General features: G+C 31.9%; 2 protein-coding genes across 2 annotated transcripts; one reads left to right on the forward strand and one right to left on the reverse strand.

Annotated features, from left to right (window-relative positions):
* Positions 1-7,149: 7,149 nt before the first annotated feature.
* Positions 7,150-9,512, forward strand: LOC107888537 (pentatricopeptide repeat-containing protein At2g13600). Its single transcript, XM_016812680.2, has 2 exons — positions 7,150-7,298; positions 8,204-9,512. The coding sequence occupies exons 1-2, from the start codon at positions 7,242-7,244 to the stop codon at positions 9,143-9,145; spliced, it is 999 nt and encodes a 332-aa protein (XP_016668169.1). The 5' UTR covers positions 7,150-7,241; the 3' UTR covers positions 9,146-9,512.
* A 1,537-nt stretch (positions 9,513-11,049) lies between these two features.
* Positions 11,050-12,432, reverse strand: LOC107890189 (uncharacterized). Its single transcript, XM_016814685.2, has 3 exons — positions 12,139-12,432; positions 11,902-12,010; positions 11,050-11,345 (listed from the first exon to the last, which is right to left on the reverse strand). The coding sequence occupies exons 1-3, from the start codon at positions 12,297-12,299 to the stop codon at positions 11,292-11,294; spliced, it is 324 nt and encodes a 107-aa protein (XP_016670174.1). The 5' UTR covers positions 12,300-12,432; the 3' UTR covers positions 11,050-11,291.
* Between the last annotated feature and the right edge of the window lie 1,262 nt (positions 12,433-13,694).

Genomic DNA, 13,694 nt, shown 5'->3' on the forward strand with positions numbered 1-13,694 from the left:
CAGAAACAGAAACGCAGCAAACAGTAACAAAACAACAATAGGACTTTGTATAATCGGCTATAAAGAGCCATTCATTTTCAATGTAAAAGGGGGGGAAACCAATTGTATTTGAGAAAAAAAACTGAGTGTATTTTAAGGGAGTTTTCCCCTCTTTTAAAGACTTTCAGGAATCAAAAAGAGATTTTAAGGTGATTTTTGGTTTTTACAATAGTTTCTTTCATCTAGTTCTGGGTTTTGATTTCTTTGTTTTTTTATTGTGTTTTAGTTCTTTTTTCTTTTTCATGTACGAAAATAAACGAAAAGGTAAAGAGAAAGGTAACCTCACCTTGATCTTCCCACAGACTCATCGCTGGAGATCTCTTCTCCAATCGCCGAAGTCGAACCGGGGAGAGGGGGAACCTTTCTTTCGATTTCTTTGGGGTTGAGAAGGCATGGCCTTCGAATGTACCTCAAAACGAGGCTAAGAAGCCCATCTCGGCGCTTCGTCGGCCACCGGGTACGGTGGTGGTACGGCGGGCGGTGGAGAACATGATCGACGGAGAGAAATAGGGGAGGGAGAGAAAGCAAACAACTTTCTGTTCTTTTTAAAATTGGGGGTTGGAAATGAAATTAGAAAAGAATGGTTTTTTTTGTTGTTTAAATGATGATGATGAAAGGGCGCCGTTTGGTGGAGTGGGGGGTGTGCATTCTCCCTAAATGGGTAATTTTCGAGATTGGTCCTTCTCCTTTGCAACTTCATTCGATCAGGCCCCAGATATCCACTTTTCTTGCGATTGGGTCCATAGACCTTCTGCACAGAACATGCTAGAACGGCGTCGTTTAATAAGTAAGGGTTATTTCCCTCTTTGGTCCTTCGCCCTTTTGCGCCCTTTTGTTTTGGTCCTCCTCTGCGCATTTTATTATAGTCTTAACCTTTAAATTTTATTTTTATCCCAAATTGGCCCATTTTGTTATTTTTTTTGTTTTATTAACTAATCTAGCTATTATTATTATATTATCCCATTATATATATGTATATTTACGTTACCATTATTATACCATTTAGCTTTACATTGTTATTGTTATATTTTATTTATATTTACTTATTTAAATTTTGAATATATTTGTCCTATTATTATTATTATTATTATAACTATTTATATATATCTTTATATCTTATTATATATTTATATCTTATTATATATCTATATATCTTTTTATAAACATATTTTTTAGCTTATATACATGCATACGTTTTGTTATACATACATACATATACATCTATATACATCATTCATTTTTATAAAATATATGTATATACGTCTATTTTCTTTTATATATACATATACATACTTACATTGTTTTATTTTACGATATACATACTTATATCTTTTATTTTTATGTAATATATATATGTATGCACGTACCCATTTTTTATATATATACATATTATACTTTTATAATATATATACATATGTACATACGTGTTTTTATATATATATATACACATACTTATACATATTATTTATATTTCAAAATCTATATTTTTCTTACGTATTTTTTATATTTTTATAATTCATATATATATGTTTTTATATATATTGCAATACATATTAGTATCGTGTTTAATTTTACCCGACATATCAAAATCTGTTTCAAATAAATTAAATCTCGTGTTTAGATATATAAAAAAAAAATCCTAGCTTACTGGGTTTCGATTTTCATAATAAATCTAAATACACGAATCTTTTCAAACTCAAGTTTTTAAACGATCTCGGGAATTAAGAAAAGATCGTGCCCTAACTTACTGGGCCTGATTTATTTCTAAAACCAAGATAATAAAATATCTTTTAAATAAGCATTTTTCATCCGCGTATCGGGAATTTGAGACATTGTGTCCTAACTTACTGGATATGATTCTCTTTCTCGAATAACGTGAAATATCCCCTTTTTCCTGAAAATTTTCAACGTTTTAATACAAGGATCGTATTTTTAAAATTCTTCAAGGTTCTCAATTTTGACATTAAGACATTAAGTAATCAACTAGGTACCAATTTTGGGCGTATCGAGGGTGCTAATCCTTCCTCGTGCGTAACCGATTCCCGAACCCGTTTTTCTGAATTTCGTGGACCAAACTTGTTGTTTTAATAAAATCAAACTGTTTATTAAAAACAACCCCTCTTCGAGGTGATCCAATCGCACCTCATAAAAAAAAAGAGGATTGGTGGCGACTCCCGTTTCTTTTTTCAAAACCCAAGTCAACCCCGTTTTTCATCCAAAAAATAGTGTCAACAAACTTCGTCTATCCCATAGAGGTTTTTCCAAAAGTTTTCATGCAAAGCATACACATCCCATACTATGACCATTTCATGCTTACTATCATGCATCTATGAATATTCATGTTTATACAAACATGACATACTCAACAACATAGATCATAATAGCGGGTTTGGAGTTTGGAACTTGCCTGAAGCTTCATTGTCTCCACATCCTAACTTCCTCAAACGCCAGAACTTCCATTCTCCTGGAAACTAAGCATTTCAACCAAAATTATTGGTTATACTCAATATTCTCAGCTTAACCGCATAAATGCAGAACCTTCAAAATGGTTCCAAGTCCTTAACTTTGTTTTATGTATATGAAGGGTTAAGAACCTTACCAGCTTGTTGGTTTCCTTATTTTTTCCATTTCTATCCTCATGAAGTCTGCTCCATGCAAGACCTTTCATGGCTATTCCTTCTTCAAGCTACCGAAGAAGGTGAAGAAGAGAAAATAAAACTGAGCCTGGAAGAAAAATTATCCCTGGAAAGTCATGTCCCAACTATTTATAGTCCTTCCTACTCTATTACCAACCTTATGATAATCATGTGTTCACAATCATTGTGTCTTGCACAATGGAACCGACTTGTTCCTTTCTAACTAAACCATAATTGGATCTCAACCATGTCCAGTTCGGTTTCTAACTTTCTTATTCCATTTAGTAGAGGCCGCCAACTTGCGGTCTCTTTCAATTTAGTTTCTAATTATTTCAAGTTTCTAGGTCATTAGAAATTTGGGTGTTACATTATATCTAGTTGTAAGAAGGTCCAAGCTACAGTAAAAATGAAGAACTAAAAGCTAACAATTAACTAAGCTAAGAAAGGAAAAACTGAAAACCTAAAAATGGTGGAAAAAAATAAAAGCGAAGCTAAAAAGATGATAAACGAGACTCTTTTTAGTTTTGCATCAAGTGTGCCTTTAATACAACCAATTTTACAACCCTAATATTTGACAAAAATACCCTTGGAGTGCATGAGTTAGACTTCAATGTTGTAACACACTAGTTAGTAGGCACAATCTTAGCTTGGGGGTGTTTGATGTCGCAAGACAGTCTAGCTGATGTTACGACATCCTCGACAATGGCCCTAACTCATTCACTTTAACCATCAGCAGTGAAGTCGCAACCTCGAAGGCTTAGGGTCGACACCTTAAAGCTCTTTGTCGCGACACAACTCACCTAATGTCATGACATCATTGATAAATTGCTTTAGGTTGGTTTCTTATTGAAGTTTTGCTCCTTTGATGTGGTGGAGGAATGGTGTTGTGAAAAACATGCATCAGTTTCATGACACCCAAAACAGTTGATGTTTTCTTCAGGGTTTGACTATCGTCATTTTCTACACACACTCAAATAAACCATTAGACTTCCAATGGCATAGTTTTGCCAATTTGGGTCTCAAAAGGATTAAAATGAAAGAAAAACCATCATTAACACTTAAAACTAAAAACCAACAAAAAATATAGAAAAGACTTGTAAATTGCTTGAGAATAAACTCATCAAGTATTCAAGAAAGTCTAATTTGACGTATCAAATTACGATAGATCAAAGATGGTGGAGGAAAACAACTTGTTGAATGTTTATCAAATGGCACGAGTAAACACTAAACTCTTAACCTTAAACTCAACTTGTGCAAGTTGTGGTAAATAATTTAGTCAACTTATCCTTAAAGACTTTGAAAATTTTGGGTAAGTTACCTACCACAACTAGTACAAGATAGAAAATTTTTATAAATGATTTGCTTAAAATGTAAACTCAGATTGTAGAAGACTTCGTAAAATATATATATATAAGAAAAATAAAATTCTAACTTATTAAAAGGGCCAAATATGATATTGTAAAAACAATGGACGAGAATTTCTTGAAGAAAACAAAAACAAAAGTTATTTATGAGGTCCAAGGAAAAGTGAAAAGAAAAAAAAAATATTAGCATTTTAGAAGGAATTAAAGTAATTGAAAATGATTTTATGAAATTAAATTTAATAGAAGAAAATTTGTTATTCATAAAATGTAATGTGTTGTAATTTAAATATTATGTTAATTTTTTTTTTGAATTTTTTAGTAACTTTTCTAATGTTTGACATGGCACATTGAAGAAATAAAAGTTAATTCAATAAAACAAATAAATTGCATAAAATTTAATTTAAAATTACATAAGATTTATCTAAATAAATTAAAGAGTAAAAAGCTATACAATCATCCATGACGTCAAGGCGAAAGTGTCCTATAGCTCAATTGTCTTTGGCTACAATGTTGTTAGGCTTTTATGCCCAAAGTGTTGTAATTTCATTATGTTTAATGTAAATTACTTTAAACATTCAAATTGGTTGCTAATGGAGTGTTATTTAATTATCTTTATGATATATTGCCCTCAAATAGTTTGCATGTAAAACAAATTGTATAAGCAAACATAACTCATTAATTACCTATTAATAATAAGACAACACTCACAAAGTCCCAAGTTAGCCCATAGTTCTTCCGTCCACAAAATCCCAAGTTAATTTGAAGTTGTTCCAAGAGAGAATGACTCGATTTTGACTCAATGGCTCTAGACTGAATCTTAGTGCCTTGGGCAGCAAGCAAGGTGAGGTGAGTTTTTAAGCATGAAAATAACAACAAAAAAAAGTGATAATTAAGATCAACAATTGAAGCAAAGAAAAAACTAAAAAGGGTAAAGAAAAAGAAAGAATAGAGGCAATTTTAAGGTGAGAAAAATGACCTAATGCTTAAAAGCGCCAAAGGAAGAAAACGACCTTAGAATACGCTTTCTTGAAACCTAAGAACATGAAAACTAAAAGTGACACTAAAAGGCAAATAAAGAAAGAAAAATGAAAGTAAAAGTGGAAGATGAATTAGATAAACCGATGGAAATGAATAAAAGGATAAGTGTCCAATTGAACCATTCAATTTCATGAAAAACTCAATCAATGGCTCTAACCGACCCTCAGAATATGTAAAACTTCCCCCAAAATTTTGAACAAAATAAAATAAGAAGAATCTTTTGAATGAAGTCAAGAATTGAATCTTGTAAAATAAAATACTCCAAATATTGCTTTTATTAATCAAATAATCAAAATTGTCTTACATAATGAATAACAATAGTGCCTTTAGATAGGCTACAAATCGAATTAAAAAGAAACTATTAGTTTAATTAAAAATTTAATTTGACTAAATAAGAAGTAATTCTAGTTGAACTAATTTTTCTTGCCAACTAAGAAATATAAAACTTCTAAATCGCTTAAAATACTTAAAAATATCCTAAAATTTAACATAAATATATACCTAAAATATAAAACTTAATAAGTACCATATTGGGCTAATATATAATCAAAATTAAGCCTTAAAATCTAATCTAATATGGTTTAAACTCGAATCAAAGTCCAGAACTCGTAACTCCTGTAATAATCCCATATTCATAAATTCTACTAACACAGTTTTCACTAAAACGACCATAATTTGATCTCCCAAACTCGAAATTAGGTGATTCAAAGTGCATTTCAAAGTTAAGATGTAGCTCTTTCATTGATTAGAAGACATCTCGATCCCAAAATACCCAAATCCCATAAAAAATGCATTACAAGCTACTAATTTTTCAAACTTAAAAATTGACAGCTTTAATGAATTGAATTTAATAAATTTCATTCAATTCGTACATGTATCATCTTTGATGAACTATGAAAAAGTAGCATACATAAAGAGCTTTTGTATGTAGAAGATAACTTTCCATAATTAGTAATCAAAACATGTTCGTTGTTTATGGGGTAATAAGTAGTAAGTAACTTATGTGAGAACTATAATATTGTCTAAAGTCTTTAAAGGGAGATAGTTTGTTGTGGATAATATAGTAAGAGCTCATAGTTTGTCATGGATATTAGAGTAAGAGCTCCTTTTAAATGGAGACATATATGCATTAGCTTGGATTGTATCCAAGTTGAATAATCTTGAATCCGTTTGTTAATTCACTTTGTGACATTTATTGTGTGTTTAACTTTAATCATGAGTAAGTATATGCCTACACTTGTATAACTTATATGCTTTGGTGTACTGTAGATTAAAGTATAATAAAATTAGTAAGCAAATAAGTCAATACGTGGGGTATAAAACTTAAGCATGGTGTGACTTAGTTATAGATATGGAATCATAACTCTTATTAAGAGTTAATGATATCCTCTTAAAGTAAGGATGGGTCAATGGGGCAGATAGGTACGTTCCCCCTAAAAAAAAGTAAATTATTATATTAGTTATTAGAAGTTTTTAAAATTATAAGTTAGTTTTATGGTAAAAATACACTTTGGCCCTCAAAGACGAAAAGTTTTATATTTAATCCCTTTAAAATTCTATAATAACAAGCATGTATAAAGATAAAATTATACTTTGACCCTTTTAAAATTTTATAATATAATTTGTCCCCTAAAGATAAATATCTAGCTTCATCCCGTCTTAAAGGCATTATATAATCGATCTAAATGAAACTTGTTTAGTGGTTAAGGCATTATATAATCGATCTAAATGAAACTTGTTTAGTGGTTATGTCATAGTGGCTTAAATCATTTAGCAAGTAAATGATTAATTTACATCATAGTATATATAATAAAATTTTAAGAAGAAATAATCGAAGTTGGTGAATAGATAAAACCTAAAGGAATTATAGTTTTTTAAGTTCAAATCTTATCATGTACAAATTTTTATTAAATTTATGTAAAAATATAAAAACAACAAAACAATCTTAAAATAATATAATTTTACTTTTATAAAAATAATAGTACTTGGGAAAGAAAAGTGGGGAAATTAAGGAAATATACCAGAAAGTGAGGATCATAGATGTAAATTAGCAAAATTCATACAATTTTTATCTCCAAAACCTAAAATATGTGTTAAACAAAGCATAGAAAAAAACTTCAAAAAGAGTTTTCCGAGAAAAGAAAAATGCTGAGGTTTGCGGGCAATGGTTTTTCAACGGAGAGAAAGCTGTTCAACAATGGGTTTCATCAGCTCTATTACTGTAAGCTTTCGCCATTTAAGCTTTTCTGGAAGAACTAATCTTTAAGCTATAAATGTACTTTACAAATTCATGAATTTCAGCAGCTAGAAGACAACCCAAAAACAAGAAAGAAAAAGAAAATGAAGGAAGATCTGGGTCTTGATTACTTTTTCACCTTTCTTATCTCAAAATCCATAAAAAGCAAGAACTTGAATCTAGGCTTACTTTTGCATTCACAGTTTATCAAAAAAGCTTTAACTCTTAGACCCTTTATAACCAACCATCTTATAGCCATGTACTCAAAATTCAATGAAATAAAAAGTGCCCAAAAGGCCTTTGATGAACTTCATGTGAAAAACAGCCATTCTTGGAACATTCTTATTTCTGGGTATTCACAAAATGGGCACTTTGATAGTGCTTGTAAGTTGTTTGATCAAATGCCAGGGAGAAATCTTGTTAGTTATAATTCACTGATTTCTGGGTTTTCCCAGCATGGGTTTTATAAGGAATCGGTACTCGTATTCAAAAAAATGCTAAAGGAAAGTATGATTATTGATAGCTGTACGGGTGTTGGTGTTGTTGGCGCTTGTGGTAGCTTAGGTGCTTTGAGATTTTTGTGTCAAGTTCATGGCTTTATGGTAGTTTATGGTTTGGATTTGAATTTGATTGTTTATAATGCTTTGATTGATGCTTATGGGAAATGTGGGGAAGTGGATAGTGCTCATAGGATTTTTAATCGAATGAGTGAAAGGGATGTTGTTTCATGGACTTCTATGGTGGTTGCTTATGCTAAAGTGTCTAGACTGGAGGATGCTATTCGGGTATTTAAGGAAATGCCTGTTAAGAACACAGTATCTTGGACTAGTTTAATCACGGGTTTTGCACAAAATTGTTGTGGAAATGAAGCGTTGAATCTCTTTCTGCAGATGCTGGAGGAAGGAGTGCAGCCAAATGCTTACACGTTTGTTTCTGTTTTAAGTGTTTGTGCTGATTTAGCACTTATTGAAAAAGGTAAACAGATCCATGCGCACGTAGTTAGAGTTGGCAGTATACATGATTTACTGAATCAGTTTATATTTAATGCTTTAATTGACATGTACTGTAAGTGTGGAGACATGAACTCAGCTAAATTACTGTTTGAGAGGATACATGAGAAGGATGTTGTTTCATGGAACTCATTAATAACCGGACTTGCTCAAAATGGGCATGGAGAGGACTCACTGAATGTGTTCAGAATGATGATAAAAGCGAACATAAGGCCTAATCACGTAACATTTCTTGGGGCATTATCAGCTTGTAGTCATGCTGGTCTAGTCACTGAAGGAATGAGGATTTTGAACCTAGAAAAGGGTTTTGGAGTGACCCCGAGGTCTGATCATTATGCAATCTTGATTGATTTGCTTGGAAGGAAAAACAACCTTGAGGAGGCAATGCATATGATTAAGAGAACCCCTAATGGACCGAATCGTGTAGGCATGTGGGGTGCGCTTTTGGGTGCTTGTCGTGTCCATGGTAACTTGGCTATTGCTAGGCAGGCAGCGGAGGCTCTGTTTGAACTGGAACCAAACAATGCTGCCAGATATGTAATGTTATCGAATGTCTATGCGGCTGCTAGAAAATGGGAAGATTCCCGAGCAGTGAGAAGGCTTATGGAGGAGAGAGGTCTAAGAAAAGAAGTTGCTTATAGTTGGATTGATGTGAGGAATGTACGGCATGAGTTTGTGGCGAAAGGCGAGGGCCATGCTCAGATAGAAAAGATAGCTGAAGTAATCATCATACTAGTAGATCATATGAAGGATGTTGGGTTCATACCCCTCAGAGATGGTACTTTGTTTCCTGATGAAGATGATGGTTTTACTGCTTGCTAGCTGCCCTCGAGTTACCCATTACAACCTTGACACCTGCTTACTTTATGGAAATCCCGAAATAGGGAAGCCTGATGGAGAGAATTCGTAGCTCTCATTATGAAGCTCTGTCTGAGGATCATCTTGAGGATCTATCTGTCATTTTACTCTCTTCTGTTATCAGAAGCCTGTATAATATCCCTGTTGATATTGAGTTCTCGCCATACTATTTGCCATTTGGTTAAAGGCTCAGAATGTAGTATGAAACTGTCTGCTTATAGCATTGGATTCTCGCATTTTGTACAGCTTGGTATGACATGATGTAACCCGTAAATTGGAGTTTGAACTCATTATTAACAATAAATTAGCTACAATTTGAGTTGACAGTTCAGTTATTGCGGTGTCAACTTTTTCAATGTAGTTGGACTCTACATAGAACAAAAAGAACAAAAGTATAGGCAGTGGGGACTGGTAAGCTAGCCGTCTGTGGAACCGTTATGGACTTTACTGATTTGTTGGCTATTATGATGATTATTATTACATCCATAAATTGTTGACCTGAAAATTTTCTAAATAACCATTAAATCTTATCCGGAACAAACAATCTTCCAATAGATAATCACATGGCAAAGAGTATGACTTCTGTTGTACGAGATACGGTTATGTTATGAAGCTAATGATATCATAATGTCCCGTTTTTTGCAGATAATTTCTTATCAAGTTACACTCTAACACCATTTGTTCAAGCAAATCCAGTATGCAGATCCGAGAATTTTAGTACTGTTCATGTGAAACATCTTAAAATTGGGAGTCAGCATCGCAATGCGGTGAAGGTAAACGATTCTTCTTGCGAATTTTCATTTTAAGACCATCACTTCAAAGCTTCTCTAGTATATGTTCGTAAATGTCATCACGGTATGTGATTAAGAGGCAGCACCTGAATCTCTTAAGACTTGCCTTCTTACTGCTTCTTTCTTTCCGGTCCCTAGGTATCTTTACTCGATTTATTTTTTGTTAGGTTTGTGCAACCCGGAGGAGAAGGGCAGCATATTCAAGGACTGAAACCTATGTTCTATTAGAACCCGGAGAAGATGAGAAGTTTGTCAGCGAAGAAGAGTTGAAAGCCAAGTTAAAGGGGTGGCTCGAAAATTGGCCTGGTAAGAACCTTCCACTGGACCTTGCAAGATTCGAGGCCATTGATGATGCTGTTTCTTACTTGGTAAGGTCTGTTTGTGAACTGGAAATAGATGGAGATGTTGGTTCGATTCAATGGTATGAAGTTCGACTAGAGTGAGAAGAGCAATCATAAGTCTTGACAGTCTAGCAATTATGTAAATGACTACTATTATTCTTGTTAATAGAAAGCTACACATATTTTCAGTTATAAATTCAAAGCTTGCCATTTATTTAAAGGCATACACTATTAAATTCATTTGCCATAGTAGAATGGTAGGTTAGTACTAACACCATTAAATTCATATTTATTGAATCTATAGCTTGGCTTAGTTCATCAAGTGTTGCTCTCTTCGGAATTAAGATGATGAGTGAGCAACTTGATCCTCAAACACCATTGAATGCATATTTATCGAATATAGGATTTTAGCCTAGTTTGTTCGTGCAATCATTTTTAAGAAGTGATGATGAGCAACTTGATCCTAACACCATTTACGAATCTCAGGTTTGGCCTAGTTTTTTCGTGCAGCATCTACGATTCCTTCTATTGTTCTATTTCAGACAGTGACAGTAAAAGTATCATGGAGGACCTTGTATTAGGGGTTGGATTGTGTTTTACTTCCTCTACTCAAAAAATGAGCAAATTAATCATTATATGTTTGATCAAAGAGTAAATTTTTTTTGTTAAAAATTTTATGTATTTTTATTGTTAAAAATTAGTTCATGTATATCAGCATGAAATACGCAAGACATGTCACGTGTAAATGTTTGATTATTCCTTTCAGAATTAATTTGTTCATTTTTTTAATATAATGGACAAAATATAATTTAACTTTTAATAAAAGACATTCATATTTTCACCAATTTCGATAGTCTCGCATGAAACAAATATGTTCAAATTACATTTCAAAAACTACAAGAAAATGGATCAAAAGAAATACAAAGGAATAGGTTTAAGAATCTACATGATTTTTGCTTTTTCAATCCATACCACAGATCACTTCTTCAACTCTGAAAAAAGACCTATTTCTTCAACTCGCAATTCATGAATCTGAAACATTTACAGAAGAAAACTGATATATTCAATCTAACATTCATGTAGCATATAAAATGGTAAAAGTATCTTGGAGGTTATTATATTAAGAGTTAGATTGCATTTTGCTAGGAGTTAGATTGCATTTTGCTCTCTTTGTTAAAAAAATATACAAATTAATCCCAGTACGTTAGATCAAATAGCAAATTAGTCTTTTTTTATTATTAAAAATTGTCTATTTTTACAGTAAAATCTAGTGTCATGTGTAGTTCATTCTAATGCACATGAACTAATTTTTAACCGTTGAATTGGATAAAATTTTTAACAAAATGATTAGTTTGTACTCTTATCTAATATAAATGAACTAATTTACTAATTTTTTAGTAGAAGGGGAAAGAAACAATGGGACCATTAGTAGAGGGGTCTCCATGTACTTTTTACCCATATAAAACTCTTTATTTTTTTTTTATGATTATTACTGTCTAAATTCAAAGAACATGAAGGAATTTTTTTTTCCTAAAAAAAGAGGTTTCTGAGAAGCAGAACACAATGGTCATTAAACATTAGAATTAACCTTGGCTTGATTAATACTAGGTGGCAAGAGAGAACCGCCAGCTTTCCTGTCTCTTGCAAGAAGACCTCTTGTAACAGGCGACACCACTGAATCTGTTGGACTTCTATACCTTAAACAAATAAAAAAAAAATTGAGAATTATATGTGTACAAATTCATGGTTGGCAGCAAAAACCCTAATTAGATTTTTTAAAAAAAAAAATCTTTTTAATGGTAAAAAGTTACAATTTACTACCTACCTTTCAGGGAAATTGAAAGCGTTGGGGAGATTAAGCCGACGTGGGGTGCATGTTTTTGGTAAATCATTGCCAGATTCTTGAAGAACTTTCTCATCAATTTTCTTCAATTCAGCAGTTTCAGATTGGATGTTGAAATTAGGGTTTCCCATTACTTTCTCCATTGCAAAATAAGTATGATTATTAACAAAGCTTCAAAATTGAGCGAGGGTTGATGTAAATTTAAAATATTTGGAGTGAATTTTATGTGTGCATCGGAAGACTTTTTCTTTTGAAGAAGTGGGATTCTAACGCCCAAATTTCCACTATCCGTTGAGATTTAAATTTAAATTTCTGAATTTAGGTAGTAAAAATATCACAAACCCCGTTGTGCTAAAAATCGGGTTATATTTTGTCCTACTCAAAAAATAGATAAATTAGTTTCTTTACATTAAATCAAAGAGAAAATTAATCTTTTCGTCAAAAACTCTATCCATTTCTATTGTTAAGTAATGACATGATTGACAAAGTAACTACACGACACGTGCTGTGCTGCATGTACCTCGTGTAGATGTAACATTTCGTCTTGTTAGCAAATACTTTGAAAATGTGCAATGAATAGGTACTAAATTGGACATTTTATGAAAATATAAGTACCATAATAAAATACATATTGATAATTTAGGTACTACATTAGATATTTTCAAAGTACATGTATCATATTGAACTTTTTTAAAAGTATATGCACTAAATATGACATTATCCCTAATTTCAATAAAGAATCCAAAATATTTTAAACAACTATAATTTAAATATTTTTTTAAATAATACATTGCATCAGTTCAAATTAAATTTAAATATTATATATATATATATATTTTAAAATATTAATATGAAACTATTTTATATGTCACATGAATAAATAATTTAAAAATTATAAAAAATTCTGTTGAGGTAAATGGCTTGATGTGCCAATTGAAGCGACTATAAGATCCTTCTTATGGAGGAACAAATATTTAAAGATTAGATCAAATCGGATCAAACAATTGAATCCCTAGAAATAAGAAGATTAGATCAAGATTGCATTAAAAACTTATCTTGGTGAGCTTTGATTTATTCTAGACTTTATGAGAATATTGTAAAGCCATTTTACGAGGCTATTTTTGTGGGATTATGATTGTAATTGATTTTTATATTAGCAAGTCTTGAACTCTTATATATTAGAGGTTTGTGTAAATTAGAACTAAAGAGAGTTGATAGCATTCATATGTTCACTGAGGAACTTGTATTTGAGAGTGTAAAACAAGTTTGTTATGTGGTTTTACAACCTAAGTTCTCAGGGAGAGAACTTAGAAGTGAGTGATCAGGTACAAAAATAATGGATTGGATTAAAAATACTGGATTTACTCATTAAGTTAGACTCCGTAGATATAAGAAAACTAAATTACGTAAATAATTCCTGTGTGTTCTATTTTTTCTATTGTCTATCACAATACCATCTGAGTACCCATTTTTGCTACTACTTTGGTCACCACTTGCGCACTTTGTTTTTTTAAGCAATTATTGACTGTAGGTTCGAG

This window comes from Gossypium hirsutum, chromosome A09, assembly GCF_007990345.1.
Source record: "Gossypium hirsutum isolate 1008001.06 chromosome A09, Gossypium_hirsutum_v2.1, whole genome shotgun sequence".
NCBI classification, from domain to species: domain Eukaryota; kingdom Viridiplantae; phylum Streptophyta; class Magnoliopsida; order Malvales; family Malvaceae; genus Gossypium; species Gossypium hirsutum.

What these genes read in the sequence shown, in the direction of transcription:
- LOC107888537 (XM_016812680.2), top strand. Translation starts at nt 7,242, where the DNA reads ATGGTTTTTCAACGGAGAGAAAGCTGTTCAACAATGGGTTTCATCAGC. An exon ending in GTTTCATCAGCTCTATTACT is followed by an intron (nt 7,299 to 8,203) that starts GTAAGCTTTCGC and finishes CTCTTTCTGCAG; the next exon opens with ATGCTGGAGGAAGGAGTGCA.
- LOC107890189 (XM_016814685.2), bottom strand. Translation starts at nt 12,299, where the DNA reads ATGGAGAAAGTAATGGGAAACCCTAATTTCAACATCCAATCTGAAACT. An exon ending in GCTTTCAATTTCCCTGAAAG is followed by an intron (nt 12,011 to 12,138) that starts GTAGGTAGTAAA and finishes TATTTGTTTAAG; the next exon opens with GTATAGAAGTCCAACAGATT. An exon ending in CTAGTATTAATCAAGCCAAG is followed by an intron (nt 11,346 to 11,901) that starts GTTAATTCTAAT and finishes TAAATGTTTCAG; the next exon opens with ATTCATGAATTGCGAGTTGA.